The sequence below is a fragment of the Urocitellus parryii genome, chromosome 4, assembly GCF_045843805.1.
Source record: "Urocitellus parryii isolate mUroPar1 chromosome 4, mUroPar1.hap1, whole genome shotgun sequence".
Lineage (NCBI taxonomy): Eukaryota > Metazoa > Chordata > Mammalia > Rodentia > Sciuridae > Urocitellus > Urocitellus parryii.
In genome coordinates, this window is record NC_135534.1 from 17862392 (window position 1) to 17889761 (window position 27370).

Genomic DNA, 27370 nt, shown 5'->3' on the forward strand with positions numbered 1-27370 from the left:
AACAACATAATGATGCTCTGAGGAAGATATAGCTCATGAACATATATCCCATGATAATTCTCTTGGTTTTACATCTAGCTGTTTAATCCTAGGGACACAGACCTTGGAGAATCCTGATTATATTGAAGAACTATAAACAACAGAATTAGAGAAAATCACTCATCTGTTACCTGGAGTATAGTTTCTTCTAAATTGGCAATATATTGATAGACTTGTCTTAAAAATACCTGACTTCTATATGGAGGTTCACTCTGAAAATCACAAAATCATAAATGAAAGAACAAGAACATATTTATTTCAGTCATGCCAATATAATTATATGTTATAAGCATTTTTAGTCTTGTTTGATTTGTTTGCATAACATTCTGCAAAATCATAGATAAAGTTTGTTCAAAATAAAGATGTCAAATAGTCTGAGTCATGCAATAATGTAAAGATGGATATGGTTTTATAATTTTTTTATGTACCAACTTAGTTACATGTATATAGGAAGAACACTACACTATACTATATATTCTGAATATACCTTCACCTAGGGAATTCAGAAAACTGGCATATGTTATGTATCTGGCTTTCACTATAGACTAGCTATATTCTTCAGAATAGTCCTATAGATTATAGCACTGGTACTTTTCATTCATGTATTATTCCTGCTACATTTACACTTGTGGGTTGCAGGTCAGGGTAAAAAAATAGTGGTGTCAAACACTTAGCATAAATATAATACCCAGATTCTTGACTAACTATGAAGTCTTGAGAAATTCAAATAGACACTGACATTTAAAAATAGTAACTACCAAGGGTCTTGTTTGTTTGTTTGTTTGTTTGAATAAAGGATTGAAAATTCTGGTGCAGTTACATGAAAGGACTAGGGGAAATGGGGAAAAATGAAGCAGCATTTTATGTTCATCTTTACAAGTATCAGCTGTTTTGAATTGGGGAATGCTTGCAGAATAAATATTTTTGCTTGAAATACTTTGTCTGGTTGATCCACATCAGTATATTTAGTCTAGTATATTAGTTGAAGTTACAGCAGAGATTAATCACTAAAAATACTTTAAAATCAAACAAATGATCACTTTAAAATAGAACACTGAGAACCAAAATCTTTTCATTTTCTCACTCTATTCTACTTTCATTTCACTATGGCATGTAAAAAAAATAAAAGAAAAGAATAAAAGATGCCCAAAGAAATGTGTGCACTATAGCAATTGTGTAATTAGTTCTATGTTTTAAAAAGTATTAATTCTTTATCACATTGAGTGAAAAAGGTACATATGCATTCCAAAACAACATGCAGATTTTAGTTTAGGAATATGTGTCTCTGATATTGACTGTTTTATCATCTGATTTGTAGTCTCATTAGATTTTTAAAGAATTATTTTCATGATCTTCAGACATGTTTTTTTAGATACAGAAACTAAACCCTTGCTGTATCAATCAAGAAGAGATATTTGCAATATAGACATCGATAAGAATTGCATCTTCATTGTAATGATGTATAACTTTGAGTTAAAATACAGAAGCATCCCAATAACATTCTGCATAATTGTAGATAATTTTTGTTCAAAAAAAGACGTCAAATATTCTTTCATGAAAGAAAAAAGATGGATGTGGTTTTATAATTTTTTTCACTTTTACCAACACAGCAAATATAGTGAGAAGCAATAAGAAAATTTAAAAAGACACAAACAAACAAAACAAACCTGAATGACTGGTTAATGTATCAGAACATATTTTTAAAGAACATATGCTGTGATCCAAAGTGGGAAAGATTTTTATGGGTTTATGATACAAGGGGACTCATGCTTAGCAAAGCTCTAAGCAATGTAAATATTTAGATAAATGGTCAATGATAGTATTAATTAGTAATGGACTAGTGTTATTTGAAACGCATTCAAAAACCAGTTGAGTTCAAGGGTGAACTCCTGAAATGATGTAAAGTTTAAGAACTATTTATTTTAAATTTCAATGTCAACAAATGTACATATTCTTTACCCAAGAAAATTAAGAGATCTACTTGATAAGGGGGATTCACATGACAGTTCCAGAAGAAAGTACTAATATTGTTTAAAAGCTCAGAAAACTGTAAGTGCATTTGTAGTGGAATGAAATTTTGCCCTTCTTTCTCGCCCTGCACAAAACTCAGCTCAAAGTGGATCAAGAATCTAGGTATTAGAGCAGGAATCTTGCATATACAAGAAGAAAACATTGGCCCCCAAACACTTTACATACACAAAGCAATTCCCATCAAAATTTCAATTATGCTATTCATGGGAGTGGAAAAAGCACTCACCAGAATACCCAAAGCAATTCTTAGCAAAAGTAAATGGATAAATAAATAATAAATAAATAAACAAAATTATGCAGGCAGTATCACAATATCAGCCTTATATTATACTAAAGAGCTATAGGAATAGAACTAATATTGGCAGCAAGACAGGGAAGAAGACCTGTGGAATAGAATAGAAGACACAGAAATAAAAACACAAAAACACAGCTAACTCATCCTAGACAAAGGAGCCAATAACTTACACTGGGGAAAAGACAGCCTCTTCAACAAATTGAGCTTAGAAAACTGTAAATGCATATGGAGTAGAATGAAATTTTACCCCTCTTTCTCACCCTGCACAAAACTCAGCTCACAGTGGATCAAGAATCTAGGTATTAGACCAAAAATCTTGCATATACTAGAAGAAAATAGGCCCAACACTTCAATATATTGGAACAGGACTGACATCCTTAATAAGAGACCCAAATATCAAAAGTTAAAAGCAATAAACAGTAAATGGAATGGCATCAACCTAAAAATCTTCTTTACATCAAAAAAACTTTCGAGAATGTAAAGAGTGTACTGAATGGGAGAAAATCTTTGCCACTTTCCCCAGGATACAGCATTAATTTCCAGGATAAATATCAAGAAACCCAAAAACTTAACATCAAAAGAAAACCAAATAGCCCAATCAATAAATGAGTAAAGGAACTGAAAAAGCAAGTCATAGAAGAAGAAATACAAATGGTCAATATATATATATATGAAAAATTCTTCTCTAGGAATTAGAGAAATGTAAATTAAAACTACACAGAGGTTTCATCTCATTGATGTCAGAATGGGATTATCAAGAATACAATAGCAATAAATTTTTAGTGAGAATGTGGGGATAAATCTACATTCATACATTGATGGGATGAGTACAAATTGGTGCAATCACTCTGGAAAGCAGTGTTTAGATGCCTCAAAAAAAAAAAAAAAAAAAAAAACAAGGAATGGAACCATCACTTGAACCGGATATCCCACTCCTTGGTAAGTACCCATAGGATTTAAAATCATCATACTACAGTGAAAGAGCTCCATTAATGTTTATAGCAGTCATTTTACAGTAGCTAAGTATGGAGCCAACCTAGGTGTCCTTCAGGAGATGAATAGGTAAAGAAAATGTGGTATAGATACACAATGGAGGCTTACTCAGTCATAAAGAAGAATGAGCTTATGACATGAGTCCTGACAAATGGATAGATCTGTAAAATGCCATGCTAAGTGAAGTAAGCAAGTCCCAAAAAAACACAGGACCTATGCTTTCTCTAATAGGTACAAGAAAGGTAACTCACAATAAATTGCAGGGGCAGGGGAATGAGGGAAATTAGAAGTGCAGTAGATTAGATAATGAGGAATGGAACTAAGTGAGGAAGGATAGGATACACATGAGATTGCATATTCCATATATTTAGCCTTTAGAGACTAGGAAACTCTGACTCTTAAATCCAATGTCCTGCAATACATTTTCTAACCAACAGTTTAATATTTTTCTTTCTTAGTGACTGTCATTCTATAAATTTTGGAAGAAAATGAAAGATACACCATAAAACACTAACTCCTTTGTTTAAGCAACTGAGTGGGTACATAAAGCAATTTAATGATAAAAGACTTAGAGAAGAGATGAGTTGATCATTAGAATGCATGATCAAAGGTCAATTCCAAAACAATCCTGTCATATCCCTCAAAACAGGGAACAAGTTTTGTTAGAGGTAAGTATAAATTTTTATTGCACTCAGCATTATCTCAATACATTTCATTGAACTCTAATATATTACACTGAAACTCAGACAACAAGGGATGAATAAAAGTAGTGCCTCTTATTTTTAATACCTACTTGCTGAAATCTGTCAATATTTCTCATAATATAACCAAGGGTTCTCATTGTACTTAATCTATAAAGGTGAAACAAAAAGTGATGCTTTATAGAACTGCTGGTTCAACACAGTGAGTTTTAAAGACTCGCATATGAATCTGCTGCAGTCACCTTTTATTTTTGTTTGTGGCAGCTTTATTAAGCACAAAGAAAAGCTAGGCTGTAGCACAAGGAGTGATTTCTAGATATGTACTTCTAACTCCTTATTCTTACTTCTGTAGTGTTCACTGGGAAATTTGAGAAGCATACCTTCTGAAATTCTTCAGAAGAAATATACACAAGCAGCATATTTTTTTAATTAAACTGAAAATCATAAAGCACTCTGAACATTTATGATTATTTTAAATTCAATTTCATGAATGAAAACATGTTAAAAAACATTCTGGAAGCAATTTTCATATAAACATGTTTTTAAGAATTCTGCATGGTTCAGTTATACAAAAACATATTTATCTGAATTTTATTGGGAGAGAATGCAGTTTGGCATAGAAGAGCCCCCTGACTGTCTCTTTTACATCTTTGTTCCTGAGGCTGTAGATCAGGGGATTCAGCATGGGGATCATGACAGTGAAAAGAACAGTGTCCGCTTTGACCAGGAGCCAGGAGTTCTGGGCATGCGGAACACAGTAGAGGAGGAGAATTATCCCATGGAAGATGCTGATGGCAGTCAGGTGAGAGGTACAGGTGGAGAAGGCTTTGCGGAGGCCACCCTTAGAAGGCATCCTGCTGACAGTGGCAATGATGAAGACATAGGAGGCAAGGATGATCAGGAGGCTACACACTTCATTGAATGTAGAAATGATGAAACATGCCATCTGACTGAAAGAAGTGTCAGAGCAGGACAAAGAGAGGATGGCAGACAACTCACAGCAAAAATGATTCATGATGTTGGACCCACAGTAGGACAGTCTTACCAGAGAATATGTGAGTATCAATGAGCAGAGAACACCCCACATGTAAGATCCACCCACCAGGAGGGCACAGAGCTTGCGAGACATGGCAACTGTGTAGAGAAGCGGGTTACACACAGCCACAAACCGGTCATAGGCCATCACTGCCAACATGAACATTTCTGTAATCACACATGCACAGCCAAAGAAAAACTGTGTCATGCATCCACTGAAGGAGATACTTCTATCTTCCACAACCAAGATCTCTAACAGCTTGGGTGTAATCATACTGGAGTAGCAAACATCTAGAAATGAGAGGTGGCTGAGGAAAAAGTACATGGGTGTATGAAGCTTGGGATTGATCCTTCTCACTACAATGATGCCCACGTTCCCCACCACAGTGACTGTGTAGATAATTAGGAACAGCAGAAAGAGAGATGCCTGGATCTGTGGGAATTCTGAGAACCCCACCAGGATGAATTTAGTTACAGTGCTCTGGTTGCCGACTTCATATGCCATTATTCTTCTTTAAAGAGAAAACATGAGGAAAGAAATAAAATTGGAGCATTGTAACTTCATGGTGTAATGGCAGAGACCTAGGTGATGTTCAGTGTGGCCGAGTGAAAAAGAGAGCTGTCAGTTTTTCTGTGGTGAGTCCTCTGCTTACCTTTGCATTCTTACTTGACCCCTTACCTGGTCCTTGATAAAAAGGAAGTTACTGTTTTCTTCAAGACTGTACTTTTTTTTAATCTGAATAAAAAGGTGGTAGTGATCATCATTATATTATGTAAATTGTGTATAAATATATCTGATGCATGGAAGGCTTCATTTGACAATAGTTTATGACAAGCATGGAGACATGTAGAAATATCAGAAAATCGTTGAACTAATCATATGTTTTACATGATCACCTCACAGGATCCTTGGGAATAAAAATACTTCCAAATGCCAATACAAAGAAAAGAAAAAATATTTGAGGGTCAGAATATTCCTTATCAAACTTTTACAGTTCTTTATCAACATAATTAATTTTTCCATTATGAAGACATATACTATTATATTTTTCTTTTTTCAGTTCTTCCTTTTTTCTATTTCTTTTCATGTTTCTTTTTTTATTTTATTTTTTTTTTTTTGGTTCTTTGGTTACAGAGTCTTTGCATACAATACCACTGAACTGCATCTCTAATTGTTTTATGGGACAGGGTCTCACTGATTTCCTTAGATTTTGGCCTAGTTCCTCAGACTGTCCTAGAAGTGCAATTATACTTCCTCAGTTTTCCAAGTGTCTGGGATTGCAAGTGTGTCTTGACCTAGCAAACCCTATTTTCAATTTATCATGAAGGATCTACTGAAAAGGATTTTTAAGTATATCATCAACCCTTCCACTGATAAATAGATTCTTTCAGTTATATAAAACTATGTGGTCATTTAGAAGGTTGATAATGCAGAATATTTACACAACATGCTAAGTTTTTTTTTGAAAATTTTCTTAAAAGTTTCACTTTCATATGTGCATTTTCAAGCACATATTTTATTAAACACAAAGAAACAACCATTATCAGCAGTTAAATAGAATACTAAAATATAGTAATTTTTCATTCCAAGTATCCAGAACCCTTGCTTCATGAGGTCATTTTAGGACTGCTGACCAAAGAGAACTAAAAGCATATGTAAGAATGAATAATAAAAACATCCTATTTTTGTAATCCACACAATTTCCAAGTGAATAGAGAGATCAAAAAACTGTGATGTTAACACATCTGAAAACTGGGAAAAAAATTTTGCTATTGTGTTTCAAGTGACCGGATCTCTGAAACCTACAAGTATCCATCCCAGCACAGAGCACTGCTGTACCTTGCAAACTTGATATGGTGCAATGGGAGACCTAGTTGAGCTGGTGACCTTTGCAAACAGTCACACATAGGGTTACTGGTGAACCACAAACCCCTTATTTATACACTTAGGATCTTGAAAAACTAGACCTAGACATTTACTTTCTAACTTCTTTTTGTTTTCAAATTCACATTCCTTCTTAAATTCCAGTGCCCATGGACTCCATCCCCAGTGCTTAGATAATGTTCACTTTGCATTACTTCCCAACCACTGCCTGGTGATTTTTGCCTTTGCTTATCCTTTTAGAAGCTCAGGTTGGGGCTATTGTTAAATCAGGCACAGTTAATGAAAAATGAGGAAATATAAAGCTGTCTCTCATTCTTCACTCCTACTCTTGACAGCAGGCATTTCAACAGAACATTGCTTGCTATCTAATAAAATCTATTCTCCAACTAACCCTTGAATACAATCAGTGAAGTTTTTGACTCCACTGTCTTTCAAAGTGCATAAATGGAAGCTATGAATTTTGATGGCATTTCCTTAATACATCAACAAGCAATACTGTCCATTCATACAGGTATCTTTAAATTGCATTCTCTGAAAATATTTACTTCTTCTAATCCATTGCATTGACTCCATTCCTTCACTTGTGTTTTAATCTTGTTTAATCACATTTTCCCTGTATATCTCCTCCAAAAAAATGTGTATGGTTATCCAAATGTGATTTTTTCTCATGCTATACATTCTTTGCACTTATATTATCAGAACATTTATGAAAGCATAACAAATTTGCTATTTGATGTTTGCATTCAGGTGTGTTCTCTATTTTACTAAATTCAGTAAATATAATAAAAACAAAGACTTACCATTGACAGTTCACATACATCCTCTAGTGTGACATAGAATTCAGAACAAAGTTGCAAACTCAGTCAAATTATCCGAGGAGTCATGAAAACAGAATTTAGTATACTGAATATACACCATTCACAGAACTAAGGAGACAATCCTCTATCTCAGACCCAACCGTTTTTTTTTTTCCTCCAACCATTTTTGGATTTCAACACACCTCTTGGAAGAATGAAAAGATGCCCAACATTGAAGCAACTCACCAAAGGACATATTCTCCTGATAGACATTTTTAATTGTGTACTTCCTTGCCATTATGAACACACTTCATGCATGTTCTCCCTCATGATTAAAATATTCTTATACATTTAACATCCCTTTAAGGCAGTGACTCTTCCAAAACAGAATTTAAAAAAGGAGGGAGTTAAAATTGTTCCAACTTTCAACAGCATAATGATGCTCTGAGGAAGATACATATATCCCATGATAATGCTCTTTGTTTTACATCTAGCTGTTTAACACTAGGGACACAGACCCTGGAGAATCCTGATTATATTGAAGAACTATAAACAACAGAATTAGAGAAAATCACTCTTCCATTACTTGGAGTATAGTTTCTTCCAAATTGGTAATATATTGATAGAAATGTCTTAAAAATATCTAACTTCTATATGGAGGTTCACTTTGAAAATCACAAAAACATCAATGAAAGAACAAGACCCTATTTATTTCAATCATGCCAATATAATTATATGTTATAAGCATTTTTATTCTTGTTTTATTTGTTTGCATAACATTCTGCAAAATTATAGATAAAGTTTGTTCAAAATAAAGATGTCAAATAGTCTGAGTCATGAAATAATGAAATGATGGATATGGTTTTATAATTTTTTTCATGTACCAAATAGGTACATGTATATAGGAAGAACAGTACTCTACTATATATTCTGGATATACCTTCAGCTAGGGAATTCAGAAAATTGGCATATGTTACGTATCTAGCTTTCAATCTAGACCTAGCTATATTCTTCAGAACAGTCCTATAGATTAAAGCACTGGTATTATTCATTCATCTATTATACCTGTTACATTTACACTTGTGGTTTGCAGGTCAGGGTAAAAAAAATAGTGGTGTCAAACACTTACCATAAAAATAATACCCAGATTCTTGACCAACTATGAAGTCTTGAGAAATGCACAGAGGCACTGACATTTTAAAATAGTAACTACCAAGGGTTTTGTTTGTTTGATGTTTGAACAAAGAATTGAAAATTCTGATGCAGTTACATTGGAGGAGTTGGGGAAATAGGGAAAAATTAAGCAGCATTTTATGTTCATCTTTACAAGTATCAGCTGTTTTCAATTGGGGAATGCTTGCAGAATAAATATTTTTGCTTGGAAGAACTTTGGCTGGCTGACACACATCAGTGTATTTGTTCTTGTATAGTAGTTGAAATTACAGCAGAGATTAATCACTAAAAATACTTTTAAATCAAAGAAATCATCAATTTAAAACACAACACTAAGAACCAAAATCATTTCATTTTCTCACTCTATTCTACTTTCATTTCACTATGGCATGTAAAAAAATAAAGAATAAAAGACACACAAAGCAATGTGTGCACTATAGCAATTGTGCAATTAGTTCTATGTTTTCAAAAGTATTAATTCTTTATCACATTAAGTGACAAAATGTGCATATGCATTCCAAAACAACATGCAGATTTTAGTTTAGGAATATGTGTCTCTGATATTGACTGTTTTATCATCTGATTTGTAGTCTCATTAGATTTTTAAAGAATTATTTTCATGAACTACAGACATGTTTTTTAGATACAGAAACTAAACTTTGCTGTATCAACCAAGAAGAGATATTTGCAATATAGACATCGATAAGAATTGCATCTTCATTGTGATGATGTGTAATTTGAGTTAAAATACAGAAGTATCCCAATAACATTCTGCATAATTGTAGATAATTTTTGCTCAAAAAAAGTTGTCAAATATTCTTTCATGAAAGAAAAAAGATGGATGTGGTTTTATAATTTTTTTCACTTTTACTAACACAGCAAATATAGTGAGAAGCAATAAGAAAATTTAAAAAGACACAAAGGAACAAAAACAACCCTGAATGACTGGTTAATGTATCAGAACATATTTTTAAGGAACATTTGGTATGATCCAAAGTGGGAAAGATTTTTATGGGTTTATGATACAAGGGGACTCATGCTTAGCAAAGCTCTAAGCAATGTAAATATTTAGATAAATGGTCAATGATAGTATTAATTAGTAATGAACTAGTGTTATTTGAAACACATTCAAACACCAGTTGATTTCAAGGGTGAACTCCTGAAATGATGTAAAGTTTAAGAACTATTTATTTTAAATTTCAATGTCAACAAATGTACATATTCTTTACCCAAGAAAATTAAGAGATCTACTTGATAAGGGGGATTCACATGACAGTTCCAGAAGAAAGTACTAATATTGTTTAAAAGCTCAGAAAACTGTAAGTGCATTTGTAGTGGAATAAAATTTTGCCCTTCTTTCTCGCCCTGCACAAAACTCAGCTCAAAGTGGATCAAGAATCTAGGTATTAGAGCAGGAATCTTGCATATACTAGAAGAAAACATTGGCCCCCAAACACATTACATACACAAAGCAATTCCCATCAAAATTTCAATTATGCTATTCATGGGAGTGGAAAAAGCACTCACCAGAATACCCAAAGCAATTCTTAGCAAAAGTAAATGGATAAATAAATAATAAATAAATAAACAAAATTATGCAGGCGGTATCACAATATCAGCCTTATATTATACTAAAGAGCTATAGGAATAGAACTAATATTGGCAGCAAGACAGGGAAGAAGACCTGTGGAATAGAATAGAAGACACAGAAATAAAAACACAAAAACACAGCTAACTCATCCTAGACAAAGGAGCCAATAACTTACACTGGGGAAAAGACAGCCTCTTCAACAAATTGAGCTTAGAAAACTGTAAATGCATATGGAGTAGAATGAAATTTTACCCCTCTTTCTCACTTTGCACAAAACTCAGCTCACAGTGGATGGAGAATCTAAGTATTAGACCAGAAATCTTGCATATACTGGAAGAAAACATAGGCCAAACACTTCAATATATTGGAACAGGAACTGACTTCCTTAATAAGAGACCAAAATATCAAAAATTAAAATCAATAAACAATAAATGGAATGACATCAATCTAAAAATCTTCTTCACATCAAAAAAACATTCGAGAATGTAAAGAGCTTACCGAATGGGAGAAAATCTTTGCCACTTGCCCACAAGATAGAAAATTAATTTCCAGGATAAATATCAAGAACCCAAAAAACTTAACATTAAAAAAAATCAAATAGCCCAATCAATAAATGAGCAAAGGAACTGAAAAGGCAAGTCATAGAAGAAGAAATACAAATGGCATATATATATCTTTTTTAGGAATTAGGGAAATGTAAATTAAAACTACAAAGGTTTCCTCTCATTGATGTCAGAATGGCATTACCAAGAATACAAGGAGCAATAAATTTTTAGTGAGAATGTGGTGATAAATTGACATTCATACACTGATAGGATGAGCACAAATTGGTGCAATCACTCTGGAAAGCAATATGGAGATGCCTCAAAAAAACTAGGAATGGAACCACCACTTGACCCAGATATCCCACTCCTGGGTCAGTACCCATAGGATTTAGAATCATCATCCTACAGCTCCATTAATGTTTATAGCAGTCATTTTACAGGAGCTAAGTATGGAGCCAACCTAGGTGTCCTTCAGGAGATGAATAGATAAAGAAAATGTGGTATAGATACACAATGGAGGCTTACTCAGTCATAAAGAAGAAAGACCTTACGACATTTGTGCTGACAAATGGATAGATCTGGAGAATGTCACGCTAAGTGAAGTAAGCAAGTCCCCAAAAACCACAGGTCAGATGCTTCCTCTAATAGATACAAGAAAGGTAACTCACAATAAAGTGCAGGACCAGGGGAATGAAGGGAAATTAGAAGTGCAGTAGATTAGATAATGGGAAATGGAACAAAAGGAGGAGGGATAGGATACACATGAGATTGCATATTCCATATATTTAGGGTTCAGAGACCAGAAAACTCTTGACTCTTAAATCAGACATCCTGCAATATGTTTTCCAACCAACTGTTTAATATTTTTCTTTCTTAGTAACTGTCATTCTATAAATTTTGGAAGAAAAGGAAAGATACACCATACAACATTGACTCCTTTGTTTAAGCAATTGAGTGGGTACATAAGGCAATTTACTAATGAAGACTTACAGAAGACATGAGTTTATTGTTAGAATGCATGATCAAAGGTACAATTCCAAAACAATCTTCATATCCCTAAAAAGAGGAAACAAGTATTGTTAGAGATAATTATAAATTTTTATTGCACTCAGCATTATCTCAATAATTTCATTGAACTCTAATATATTACACTGGAACTCAGACAACAAGGGATGCATAAAAGTAGTAACTCTTATTTTTAAATCCTACTTGCTGAATTCTGTCAATAGTCGTCATGATATAACCAAGAGTTCTCATTGTATTTACTCTATTAAGGTGAAACAAAAAGTGATGCTTTATAGAACTGCTGGGTCAACACAGTTAGTTCTAAAGACTCACATATGAATCTGCTGCAGTCACTTTTCATTTTTGTTTCTGGCACCTCTAGTAAGCACAAGGGAAAGCTAGGCTTTAGCACAAGTGGTGAGCTCTAGATATGGACTTCTAACTCATTATTCTGAATTATGTTCACTGGGGAATTTTAGAAGCATACTACCTTCTGAAATTCTTCACAAGGAATATACAAAAGCAGCATTTTTTAATCAAACTGAGAATCATAAAACACTCTGAACATTTATGATAATTTCATATGGAATATTTCATGAATGTAAACATATTAAAAATTGAGTTAAAACAAGTTTCATATAAACATTTTTTAAGAACTGTGCATGGTTCAGTTATATAAAAACATATTTATCAGAATTTTACATAGAGAGAATGCAGTTTGGCATAGAAGAGCCCCCTGACTGTCTCTTTCACATCTCTGTTCCTGAGGCTGTAGATGAGGGGATTCAGCATGGGGATCATGACAGAGTAAAGTGCAGTCTCCACTTTGACCAGGAGCCAGGAGTTTTGGGCATGGGGAACACAGTAGAGGAGAAGAATTATCCCATGGAAGATGCTGATGGCAGTCAGGTGAGAGGTACAGGTGGAGAAGGGTTTGCGGAGGCCACCCTTAGAAGGCATCCTGCTGACAGTGGCAATGATGAAGACATAGGAGGCAAGGATGATCAGGAGGCTACACACTTCATTGAATGTAGAAATGACAAAACATGCCATCTGACTGAAAGAAGTGTCAGAGCAGGACAAAGAGAGGATGGCAGAGTACTCACAGACAAAATGATTCATGATGTTGGACCACAGTAGGACAGTCTTACCAGAGAATATGTGAGTACCAATGAGCAGAGGCCACCCCACATGTAAGATCCACCCACCAGGAGGGCACAGAGCTTGTGAGACATGGCAACTGTGTAGAGAAGCGGGTTACACACAGCCACAACCGGTCTTTGGCCATCACTGCCAACATGAACATTTCTGTAATCACACATACACAGCCAAAGAAAAACTGTGTCATGCATCCATTGAAGGAGATACTTCTATCTTCCACAACCAAGATTTCTAACAGCTTCGGTGTAATCATACTGGAGTAGCAAATATCCAGAAATGAGAGGTTGCTGAGGAAAAAGTACATGGGCATGTGAAGCTTGGGATTGATCCTTCTCACTATAATTATGCCCACATTCCCCACCACAGTGACTATGTAGAAGGTGAGGAACAGCAGGAAGATAGGAGCCTGGAGCTGTGGGAATTCTGAGAAAAATCATGAGGAAAGAAATAAAATTGGAGCAGCAGAACATGACATGATGTAATGGCAGAGACTTAGGTGATATTCAGTGTGGCCCAGTGAGGAAGAGGGCTGTCAGTTTTTCTGTGGTGAGTCCTCTGCTTACCTTTGCATTCTTACTTGACCCATTACCTGGTCCTTGATAAAGAGGAAGTTACTGTTTTCTTCAGGACTGTAATTTTTTTATCTGAATAAAAAAGTTGGAGTGATCATGAGTATTTAATGTATAAAAATGTATATAAATGTATCAGATGCATGCATAGAAGGCTTCATGTGAAAATATTTTATGACAAGCACGGAGACATGTAGAAATGTTGGAAAATCATTGAGCTAATCATATTTTTATATGATCACATCAAGAGAATCCTTGGGAATAGGAAATACTTCTAAATGCAAATACAAAGAAATGAATAAAATTTTGAGGAACAGAATATATCTCCTCAAACTTTTACAGTTCTTTATCAACATAATTAATTTTTTCATGTTCAAGACATATTCTAGTCTCTTTTTCTTTTTTCTTTCCTTCCTTTTTTCTATTTTTTTTTCATGTTTCTTTTTTTACTTATTTGGTTGGTTGTTTGGTTACAGAGTCCTTGCATATAATACCACTGAACTGCATCTCCAGTTGTTTTTTGGGACAGGGTCTCACTAATATCCTTAGATTTTGAGTAGCTCCTCAGGCTTTCCTAGAAGTGCAATTATCCTTCCTCAGCTTCCCAAGTGTCTGGGATTGCAGGTGAGCCTTGACCTAGCAAACCTTATTTTCAATTTATCATGAAGCAACTACTGAAGAGGAATTTTAAGTGTATCATCAACCCTTCCACTGATAAATAGATTCTTGCAGTTATATACAAAACCGTATGGTCATTTAGAAGGTTGACAACGCTAAATATTTACAGTGATGTGCTGAGTGTGTATTTTGAAATTTTCTTAAGAGTTTCAGATGGATTATCTTCCATCTGTGCATTTTATAGCACATATTTTATTAAACACAAAGAAAGAACCCATTATCAGCAGTTAAATAGAATACTAAAAATAATAATTTTTCTTTCCAAGTATCTATCATCTTTGCTTCATGAGATCATTTTGGAGTGCTGACCAAAGAGAACTAAAAGCATATGTAAGAATGAATAATAAAAACATCCTATTTTTGTAATCCACACAATGTCTGAGTGAATAGAGAGGTCAAAAAACTGTGATGTTAACACACCTGAGAACTGGGACAAATTTTTTACTAATGTGTTTCAAGTGACAGGATCTGTGAAACCTACCACTATTAATCCCACCACAGAGCACTGGTGTACTTGCAAACTTGACATGGTGTAATGGCAGAGACTTATGTGAGCTGGTGACCTTTGCAAACAGTCACACATAGGGTTACTGGTGAAAGACAAATCCCATATTTATACCCTTAGGATCTTGAAAAACTAGACCTAGACATTTATATTCTAACTTCTTTTTGTTTTCAAATTCACACGTCTTTTTGAATTTCAGTGCCCATGGACCCCATCCCCAGTGCTTAGATAATGCTCACTTTGCATTGCTCCCCAACCACGCCTGGTGATTTTTGCCTTTGCTTATCCTTTTAGATGCTCAGGTTGGGGCTATTGTTAAATCAGGCACAGTTAATGAAAAATGAGGAAATATAAAGCTGTCTCTCATTCTTCACTCCTACTCTTGCAGCAGTCATTTCAACAGAACATTGCTTGCTATCTAATAAAATCTATTCTCCAACTAATCCTTGAATACAATCACTGAAGTTTTGACTCCACTGTCTTTCAAAGTGCATAAATGGAAGCTATGAATTTTGATCACTTTTCCTTAATACTTCAACAAGCAATACTCTCCATTCATACAGGTATCTTAAAATTGCATTCTCTGAAAAGATTTATTTCTTCTGATCTATTATATTGACTCCATTCCTCCACTTGTGTTTTAATCTTGTTTAATCACATTTTCCCTGTATATCTCTTCCAAGAAAATGTGTATGGTTATCCAAATGTGAGTTTTTCTCATGCTATACATTCTTTGTACTTATATTGTCAAAACATTTATGAAAGCATAACAGATTTGAAATTTTATGTTTGCATTCAGGTGTGTTCTCTATTTTACTAAATTCAATAAATAATGAAAACAAAAACTTACCATTGACAGTTCATTTTAAACCTTCTAGTGTGACATAGAATTCAGAACAAAGTTTTAAACTCAGTCAAATTATCCTTGGAGTCATGAAATCAGAATTTAGTATTTTGAATATGCACCATTCACTGAACTAAGGAGACATTCCTCTATCTCAGACCCCACAGTTGTTTTTGTTTTTGTTTTCTCTCCAAGCCATTTCTGGATTTCAACACATCTCTTGGAAGAATGAAAAGTTGCCCAGCATTGAAGCAACTCACCAAAGGACATATTATCCTGAAATACATTTTTAATTTTGTATTTCCTTGCCTTATGAACACACTTCATGCACATTCTCCCTCATGATTAAAATGTTCTTATACATTTCACATCCCTTTAAAGGCAGTGAATCTTCCAAAATAGAATTCAATAAAGGAGGGAGTTAAAATTGTTCCAACTGTCAACAACATAATGATGCTCTGAGGAAGATATAGCTCATGAACATATATCCCATGATAATGCTCTTGGTTTTACATATAGATGTTTAACACTAGGGATACAGACCCTGGAGAATCCTGATTATTTTGAAGAAGTATAAACAACAGAATTAGAGAAATTCACTCTTCTATTACCTGGAGTATAGTTTCTTCTAAATTGGCAATATATTGATAGACTTGAATTAAAAATACCTGACTTCTATATGGAGGTTACACTCTGAAAATCACAAAAACATCAATGAAAGAACAAGACCACATTTATTTCAATCAAATCAACATAATTATATATTATAAGCATTTTTAGTATTGTTTGATTTGCTTGCATATCATTCTGCCTAATCATAGATAAAGTTTGTTCAAATAAAGATGTCAAATAATCTTAGTCTTGAAATAATGAAAAGATGGATATGGTTTTATATTTTTTTCATGTACCAACCTAGGTACATGTATTTAGACAGAACTCTACACTGTGATATATCTTCTAAATATGCCTTCAGCTAAAGAGTTCAGAAACCTTGCATATGTTAAGTATCTGGCTTTCACTATAGACCTAGCTATATTCTTCACAACAGCCCTATAGATTGTATTTTTCATTCATCTATTATACCTGCTACATTTATTCTTCTAGGGTGTAGGTCATTGTAAAAACAATAGTGTTGTGTCAAACACCACAAAAATAATACCGAGTTTCATGACTGACTATGAAGTTTTGAGAAATGCACAGAGGTACTGGCATTTGAAAATAATAACTACCAAGATATTTTTGTTGTTGTTGTTGGTTGTTTGGTTGGTTTTTACAAGGAATTGGAAATTCTGATGCAGTTACACTGAAGGAATTGGGGAAATAGGTAGGGGAAAATGAAGCAGCATTTTATGTTCATCTTTACAAGTGTCAACTGTTTTCAATTGGGGATAGTTGCAGAATAAATATTTTTGCTTGGAAGCCCTTTAGCTGGTTTACCCACATCAGTGTATTTTTTCTAGCATATTAGCTTAAGTTACAGCAGAGATTAATCAGTAAAAATACTTTTAAGTCCAAGCAAATAAGTGCTTTAAAACAGAACACTGAGAACCAAATACATTTCATTTTCCCCTCTCTATTCTACTTTCATTTCACTATAGCATGTAAAAAAAAAAAATAAAAGAATAAAGACGGCCAAAGCAATGTGTGCACTATAGCAATTGTGTAATTATGTCTATGTTTTAAAAACTACTAGTTCTTTATCATATTAAGTGACAAAAGGTACATATGCTTTCCAAAACAACGTGAAGATTTTTGTTTAGGAATCCGTGTATCTGATATTGACTGTTTTATCATCTGATATGTAATCTCATTAGATTTGTAAAGAATTATTTTAATGAGCTGTGGACATGATTTTTGATCCAGGAACTAAACTCTGGCAGTATCAACCAAGAAGCGATATTTGCTATATAGAAACAGATAAGAATTTCATATCTTCATTGTGATGATGCTTATCCTTGAGTTAAAATACAGAAGTATCCCAATAACATTCTGCATAATCATAGATAAAATCTGTTCAAAAAAAGATGTCAAATATTCTCAGTCATAAAATAATGAATGAAAATATGGATACGCTTTTATAATTTTTTCACTTTTACTAACATAGCAATTATAGTGACAAGCAACAAGAAAATTTAAAAAGACCCAAACAAACAAACAATAACAACCCTGAATGACTGGTTAATGTATCAGAACATAGTTTAAAGAACATATGCTGTGATCCAAAATGTGAAAATTTCTTATGTGTTTAGGATACAAGGGGACTCATGCTTACAAATGCTCTAAGCAACATAAATATTTAGATAAATGATCAATGATATTATTAATTAGAAATTGAGTAGTGTTATTTTAAACACATTCAAACACAGTTGATTTTAAGGGTGAACTCATGTAATGATGAAAACATTAAGAACTATTTATTTTAAATTTTAATATCAAGAAATATACATATTATTTACCCAAGGAAATGAAAAGGGATCTACTTGATAAGGGGGATTCACATAAAGATTCCAGAAGGAACTTCTAATATTGTTTACATGACCATACTACAAAAAAAATTTACATACTCAATGCAATTCTCATCAAAATTATAATTATGTTCCTCATGGGAGTGGAAGAAGCACTCACCAGAATAGCCAAAGCAATTCTTAGCAAAAGAAAATGGAAAATTAAATAATAAATAAAAAAACAAAATCAAGCAGGAGGCATCACAATATCAGACTTACATTATACTAAAAAGCTATAGGAATAGAACTAGTATTGGCTGCAAAACAGGGAAGAAGACCTATGGAATAGAATAGAAGACACAGAAATAAAAACACAGCTAACTCATCCTAGACAAAGGAGCCAATAACTTACACTGGGGAAAAGACAGTCTCTTCAACAATTTGAGCTCAGAAAACTGTAAATGCATATGGAGTAGAATGAAATTTTACCCCTCTTTCTCACTCTGCACAAAACTCAGCTCACAGTGGATTGAGAATCTATGCATTAGACAAGAAATCTTGCATTTACTAGAAGAAAACAAAGGCCAAATACTTCAATATATTGGAACAGGAACTGACTTCCTTAATAAGAGACCCAAATATCAAAAATTAAAATCAATAAACAATAAATGGAATGGCATCAAACTAAAAAGCTTCTTCAGATCAAAGAAAACCCTCAAGAATGTAAAGAGAAAGTGTACTGAATGGGAGAAAAACTTTGCCACTTGCCCAAAAGATAGAGCATTAATTTCCAGGATAAATATCAAGAACCCAAAAACCTTAACACAAAAAGAAAAGCAAATAACCCAATCAATAAATGAGCAAAGGAACTGAAAAGGCAAGTAATAGAAGAAGAAATACAAATGGTCAAAATATATGCATGAAAAAGTATTCTCTAGGAATTAGTGAAATGCAAATTAAATCTACACAGAGATTTCATCTCATTGATGTCAGAATGGCATTATCAAGAAAACAAGTAGCAATAAATTTTTGATGAGGATGTGGGGATAACTTTATACTCCTACATTGCTGAAGTGAGCACAAATTGTTGCAATCACTCTGGAAAGCAGTATTTAGATGCCTCAGAAAACTAGGAATGGAACAACTACTTGACCCAGATATCCCACTCCTAGATAAGTACCCATAGGAATTAAAATCATCATACTACAGTGAAGGAGCTCCATTAATGTTTATAGCAGTCACTTTACAGGAGCTAAGTATGGAGCCAACCTAGGGGTCCTTCAGGAGATGAATAGATAAAGAAAATGAGGTATAGATACACAATGCAGCCTTACTCAGTTAAAAAGAAAAATCACATTTGTGCTGACAAATGGATAGATCTGGAGAATGTCACGCTAAGTGAAGTAAGCAAGTTCCAAAAAACTACAGGTCACATGCTTTCTGATAGAAGAAAAGTAACTCACAATAAAGTACAGGAGCAGAGGAATGAGGGGAAAATAGAAGTGCACTAGATTCAATAATGAGGAATAGAACAAAGAGAGGAAGGATAAGATACACATAGGATTGCATATTCCATATATTTAGGGTTCAGACCAGGAAATTCTGACTCTTAAATCAGACGTCCTGAAATACATTTTCCAACCAACTATTTCATATTTTTCTTTCTTAGTGACTGTCATTCTATAAATTTTAGAAGAAAAGGAAAGATACGCCATACAACATTGACTCCTTTGTTTAAGCAACTGAGTGGGTAACTAAGGCAATTTACTGATAAAAGATTTACAGAAGAGATGAGTTGATTATTAGAATACCTGATCAAAGGTATAATTTCATAACAATTGTCATATCCCTCAAAACAGGGTACAAGTATTGTTAGAGGTAAGCATAAATTTTTATTGCACTCAGCATTATCTCAATACATTTCATTGAACTCTAATATATTACACTGGAACTCAGACAACAAGGGATGCATAAAAGTATATTTAATACCTACTTTCTGAAAAGTCAGTCAATAGTTCTCATCATATAAATAAGGGTCCTCATTGTACTTACTCTATTAAGGTGAAACCAAAAATGATGCTTTATAGAACTGCTGGGTCAACACAGTGAGATCTAAAGACTTGCATATGAATCTGGTGCAGTCACTGTTCATTTTTGTTTGTGGCACCTCTATTAAGCACAAGGAAAAGCTAGGCTGTAGAACAAGGAGTGAGTTCTAGATATGTACTTCTAACCCCTTATTCTGACTTCTGCCATGTTCACTGGGGAAGTTTAGAAGCATACCTTCTGAAATGCTTCAGAAGAAATATACGAAAGCAGCATATTTTTTAATCAAACTTAAAATTATAAAGCACTCTGAACATTTATGATCATTTTATATTCAATATTTCATGAATGTAAACATGTTAAAAACATTCAGTTGAAACGTTTCATATTTTTTTAAGAATCATGCATGTTTAAATTATACAAAAACATATTTATCTGAATTTTACATAGAGAGAATGCAGTTTGGTGTAGATTAGCCTCCTGACTGTCTCTTTCACATCTTTGTTCCTGAGGCTGTAGATCAGGGGATTCAGCATGGGGATCATGACAGTGAAAAGAATAGTCTCCACTTTGACCAGGAGCCAGGAGTTTTGGGCATGCGGAACACAGTAGAGGAGGAGAATTATCCCATGGAAGATGCTGATGGCAGTCAGGTGAGAGGCACAGGTGGAGAAGGCTTTGCGGAGGCCACCCTTAGAAGGCATCCTGCTGACAGTGGCAATGATGAAGACATAGGAGGCAAGGATGATCAGGAGGCTACACACTTCATTGAAAGTAGAAATGACAAAACATGCCATCAGACTGAAAGTAGTGTCAGAGCAGGACAAAGAGAGGATGGCAGAGTACTCACAGGCAAAATTATTTATGGTGTTAAACCCACAATAGGACAGTCTTACCAGAGAATATGTGAGTACCAATGAGCACAGGACACCCCACATGTAAGTTCCAGCCACCAGGAGGGCACAGAGCTTGCGAGACATGGCAACTGTGTAAAGAAGGGGTTTACACACAGCCACAAACCGGTCATAGGCCATCACTGCCAACATGAACATTTCTGTAATCACACATGCACAGCCAAAGAAAAACTGTGTCATGCATCCATTGAAGGAGATAGTTCTATCTTCCACAACCAAGATCTCTAACAGCTTGGGTGTAAATACACTGGAGTAGCAAATATCCAGAAATGAGAGATGACTGAGGAAAAAGTACATGGGTGTATGAAGCTTGGGATTGATCCTTCTCACTATAATTATGCCCAAGTTCCCCACCACAGTGACTGTGTAGATGGTGAGGGACAGGAGGAAGAAGGGTGCCTGGAACTGTGGGAATTCTGAGAATCCCACCAGGATGAATCTGTCTATAGTGCTCTTGTTTCTGACTTCATGATCCATGAATATGAGGAAGAAAAGAAAATGGAGCAGCAGCACTTGACATGTGGAGAGGCAGAGACTTAGGTGATGTTCAGTGTGGCCCCAGTGAGGACAAAAGCAGTCAGTTTACTGTGGTGAGTCTTCTGCTTCCTCTTGGGTTGTTACTTGATAACTTGCTGCCCATTGATTCAGAGCAATTAGCTGTGATCATAGGACTGTAGTTTTCTTATCTGGAATGAAAAGTGGTAGTGATCATCATTATTTTTTTAATGTAAATTGTCTATAAATGTATCAGATACATGGAAGACTTTACATTAAAATATTTTATGACAACCAAGGAGACCTGTTCAATGTCAGACCATCATTGAAACGATCTTATTACTCATGTGTTAATGTCATGAGAGTCGTTGGAAATAGTAAATACTTTCAAAATGCAAATAAAAAGGAAAAAATGAGGGGGGCAGAATATATCTTGTCATACATTTACTTTTCTTTATCAATATAAAGAATCTTTTCATATTCTATTCATATTCTATTTTCCTTTACTTTCTTTTCTTTTTTACTGTGGAATGAATCCATGTGTGCTTTATTACTAAACTCCATCTACAGTTGTTTTGATTTTGGGGGACAGAGTCTCACTAAGTTGCTGAGGATCTGCCAAAGGTCTTGAGGCTAGCCTAGAACTCACAATTATTCATCCTCAGCCTCTCAAGTAGCTGGAATTACAGGTGTGCCCCACTGTCCCTTGCCCAACAAACCCAATTTTCAAACGATCATGAAACACCTACTGAAAAGGACTTTTAAGTGGTCCCATGAACAAACCTGACACTTATACCTTAGGATCTTGAAAAACCAGCCCTAGACATTCATATTCTGAGTCCTTTTGGTTTTCAAAATTCACATTCCCTTTTGAATTCCAGTGCCCATGGACTCCTCCCATAGTGCTTACATTATCCTCATTTCACATTGCTTTCCCAAGACTGCTTAGTGCTTTTGGTTTTTGCTTATCCTTTCAGAAGCTCAGGTTGGGGCTGTTGTAAAATCAGGTAGAGTTAATGAAAACTAAGGAAATGTCATGCTGTCCTTCATTCTTCACTCCTACTGTTGCCCCAGGCATTTCAACAGCACATACTTTGCTATCTAAAAAAAGAAAGAAAAAAAAAAAAAAAAGAAAACTATCATCCAACTAACCCTTGAGTACAATCATTAAAGTTTTGACTCCACTCTTTCAAAGTGAACAAACAAGCAATTCTGTCAATTCCCACGGGTATCTTAAAATTCTATTATGAAAATATTTATTTCTTCTAACCTACCGAATGGACTCTATTCCTCCACTTGTGTTTTAATCTATATCTTATTTAATCACAATCTCCCTATATAGATTTTCAAAGCAAACTTTTATAGTTATCCAAATATTATTATTTTTCTCATGCTATAATTTCCTTGCACCTATAATTCACATTTATTTTTTAAAAAACAGCTTTTTAAAAAAATTTTATGTGTATATAAAAATACACATATTTTATATGCATGTCTGTCCTTTACATTATTTTTCCTGAATTCATTAAATTTCATGACAAAAAAGCTTACTTTTAACCCCTAGCTCATGCGACATAGGAAATAAGGGCAAACTTTCAATCTCAGCAAAATGATCCCAGAAACAATGAAAATAGAGTTTAGCACTTTGAATATGTACCATTAGCTGAATTGAATAAACATTACTCTCCTTCAACCCCACTGGGTGTTTTCCTCCCCAAACAATTTCTGGATATCAACACACCTATCTCACATATGAATGAAAAAATGCCCAACATTAAAGCCACTCACCAAAAGACAGATTCTCTTCATATACATTTTTAATTGTGGCCTTTCTTGACATTAGCAACCACCACATGCACATTCTCTCTTACAATTAAAATGTTTTATATGTTTTCACATTCCTTTAAAGGTAGTGACTCTTCCAGAATATAATTCAATAAAGAATGGAACGAATAGCACTTTTCCAATTGTCAAATATTTTGGTGAGAGCATAGGGATGCCCTGAGGAAGAGACGGATCTTTAACTTATAATCCATGACCCTGCTGTTTGTTTATGTCTCTTTCCTTAACTCTGGGGACACAAACCCTGGAGAATCCTGACTATTGTGAAGAACTAAAACTAAAGGCAGAATAATTAGAGAAAATTCCTCTTCTGTTACTTGGAGTACAATTTCCACCAAATAGGTAATACATTGATTGACATGACTTAAAAATACCTGACTGTTGTATGGAGGTGAAACTCTGAAAATCACAAAAACACCATTGTAAAAACAAGAACATATATATTGCAATAATCCCAATACCATTATATGCTACAAGCACTTTTAGGCTTACTTGATTTGTTTGCATGTGTGTAAAAGTATTTAGACAGAATTCGACTCTACTTAGCATTACACATCATTTCATATGCAACCAAAGTGTGGATTTAATGTTGTTTTCTGAACATGCCTTCAGCTAGAGGGTTTGCAGAATTGCCATGTGTTAAATATCAGGTCTTTCACTATAGACCTAGCTGTATTCTTCAGCACAACTCTATAGATCATAGCACTGGATATTTTAATCCATCTATTGTAACTGCTGAATTTACCTTTGTAAGGTGCATTTCAGGGTAAAAAAAGATAATAATATCAAAGACTTACCCATAGAAATACCACCCACACTGATGACTATAAATTCAAATTGGCATTTGAAAACAACACCTACCAAGATTTTTTCAACAATTGGAAGAGTTGGAGAAATTGGTAGGAAAAAAAGCAGCAGCATTTCATGTTCATCTTTACAAGGGTCAGCTGTTTTAAATTGGGAATAGCTTGCAAAATAAATATGTTTGCTTGGAAGCACTGTGGCAGGTAGACCCACATCAACACATTTAGTCTAGTATATCAGTTGAATTCACAGCAGAGATTAATCACTAAAAATACATCTAAATCTCAGTATGACATATAAAGCAAAACTAAAAGAAAAAAAGACTCTGGAAGCCATGTATGCATGGGAGCAATTGTGCAATTAGTTTTACCTTTTAAAAACTATTAATTCTCTATATTATTAAGTTGACAAGGGTACATATACTTTCCAAAACAGCCTGGAGGTTTTGGTTAAGGGTCTGTGTATCAGATACTTTTTTTAATCATCTTATATGTAGTCTCATTAGACTTTTAAAGCATTATTTTCCTGAGCTCTGGACATGTCATGGCTGTATTAATAAAGAAGTGATATTTGAAATATATAAACAGATAAGAAGTACACATTTTCATTGTGGTAACATATATCCTTGAGTTAAAATGCAGAAGTATCTCAATAAGATTCTGCATAATCAAAGATAAAGTTTGTCAAAAGAAAGATGTCAAATATTCTCAGTTAGGCTGGGGTTGCGGCTTAGTGGTAGAGCATGTGGCTAGCACATGTGAGGCAGTGGATTCAATCCTCAGCAACACATAAAAAAATAAATGAATAAAATAAAGTTTAAAAAATTAAGAAAAATATTCTCAGTTGTATAAAAATGAAAAGATGGATACGGCTTTATATATATACATATATTTTTCATTTTTACTACCACAGCAAATATAGTGAGATACAATGAGAAATTGAAAACAAACAAACAAACAAACCCTGAGTTTACAAGTGAAGGTATCAGAACATATTTTTAAAGATAATATGCTGTGATCCAAATTGGGAAAGTTTCATTTTTGTTTGGGATATGAGACTTGACTGTATTTGAAGGGAGTTGATAGGATGTATAAAGGAATGATCAAGACAGACTGGAATGGAAGAGCTAAGGGGCATAGACTTAAGAAAGGTGAAACACTGTAAACTTTTAGATAACTGTTCCATGATAGCAATAACTAGTAATCAACTAGTGGTAGTTTTAACACTTCCAAACACCAGTTGATTTTAAGAGTGAACTAATGTAATAATGTAAACATTTTTTCAAGAACTATTTATTTTAAAATTTATTATCAATGCATGTACATATTCTTTACCCAAGAAAATCAAACATGATTAACTTGATTGTCTGGGGTTCACATAACAACTACAGAAGTAAGATACATAATGTGAAAAAAACATTTTTTTAACTATAACAATATAGTATTTTCAGATTTTATTAGGAAGTCACTGAACTAGTACCAGTATAGTTCTAAATACTTGGATATATACAAGTATAAATGTTAAGATGAGGGCAACAAACAAAATGATATCTGTTATTTTTTCACAATAATGTTGAAATGAAATATATGGGGGCAAAATAGTTAATTTTTGCCATAATCTTAAATTCAAAATGAATAAACAATAATCGATTGCATGTTTCTATAATAATAGCATGTTAAATGATGTATTTAGAAAATATTACTTATAATATTATAAAATATACCAAATATCTAAAAGGAGGCAAATTACTCTAAACACAATTTTTAAAAATGTATTAAAAGGATTTAGTGTTCACAGATTGGAAACAAATAAATATTATAATCATGTCAATTTTGATCAATTCCAATAAAATGTTATGACTATTATTGTTATTTCTATTGAACTGTGGGATAATAGTTCAAAAGTTTTTCTTATATTCTTTGTTTTTTTAAAACAATTTGTTTTTGTTATTGCTTTATCATTGGTAGGTGAACTTTAATTTTGCATATAAATTGACTGTGTCATGGGTTGTGCACATATTTGGTCAAACATTATTCAATTGAATTCTGTAAGGAGGTTTTTCCTGCCGCTCTGTCCTGCAGATCTTGGGACTTGTCAAATTTCATGATGTCATGCACCTATTCTTTAAATTTAATTCCTCATAAAGACAGATTCTGATAGATACAGTGATATAAGTATGAATGTAAACACTACCAGTTCTGTTTATCTATACTAATTGATCAATATATTTACTATGTATATTGAAATAAATCTGTGATTTTTTCCTTATTTTCACAATGCAATATATTTATTAATGAATTTTAAATGGCATGCCAATTTCTAATTTCTAAGATAAATATATATCAGATTTTATATATTGTTAAAATTGATTTCAGAACTTTATTATTAGTATTAATGTAAATATACTTATGAGTTTGGGGCTATAAAACTCAGTTACCCCAAAAACAATCTTTAATTTTGCTTCTCTCAAATCCACAAATAAAGCCTTCTTTATTCATCACAGTTACAAGTTTTCTGTGTTCTGAGTGCATGAGTTAAAGTTTCATGGAAACTGCAAGATATACTTAATATTACTTTTTCTATAAATTTGCGGTGCAGAGACCAGGAAATACTGACTCTTGAGTAAGATGTTTCTCAATATATTTCCTAACCAGCTGTGCATTTTCCATTTTCTTTCTTAGTGACTTTCATCCTATAATATTTGGTAGGGAGAAAAGACACCTAATGAGATTTTTTTGCAATAGAAATACAATTATTGAACCCTCATTTATTTTATCAACATAATACCAAAATTGACATATACAAATTTTATAATTACTGCTATAATAAAAAGCAAACATTAAGCAGTTTAAACATATTTATCGGGCTGGGGATGTAGCTCAAGCGGTAGCGTGCTTGCCTGGCATGTGTGCGGCCCAGGTTCTATCCTCAGAACCACATACAAACAAGGATGTTGTGTCCCCTGAAAACTAAAAAAT

At 33.8% G+C, this 27370-nt stretch overlaps 2 protein-coding genes and 1 pseudogene across 2 annotated transcripts; all 3 read right to left on the reverse strand.

Annotated features, from left to right (window-relative positions):
* Window positions 1–4639: 4639 nt before the first annotated feature.
* Window positions 4640–5599, reverse strand: LOC144254216 (olfactory receptor 1165-like). The gene has a single exon (XM_077797229.1). The coding sequence runs from the start codon at window positions 5597–5599 to the stop codon at window positions 4640–4642; it is 960 nt and encodes a 319-aa protein (XP_077653355.1).
* Window positions 5600–12780: 7181 nt separating this feature from the next.
* Window positions 12781–13678, reverse strand: LOC144254217 (olfactory receptor 1165-like; annotated as a pseudogene).
* A 7090-nt stretch (window positions 13679–20768) lies between these two features.
* LOC113175308 (olfactory receptor 1165-like) lies at window positions 20769–21728 on the reverse strand. Its single transcript, XM_026379579.2, has one exon. It carries the CDS (start codon window positions 21726–21728, stop codon window positions 20769–20771), a length of 960 nt encoding a protein of 319 aa, XP_026235364.2.
* Between the last annotated feature and the right edge of the window lie 5642 nt (window positions 21729–27370).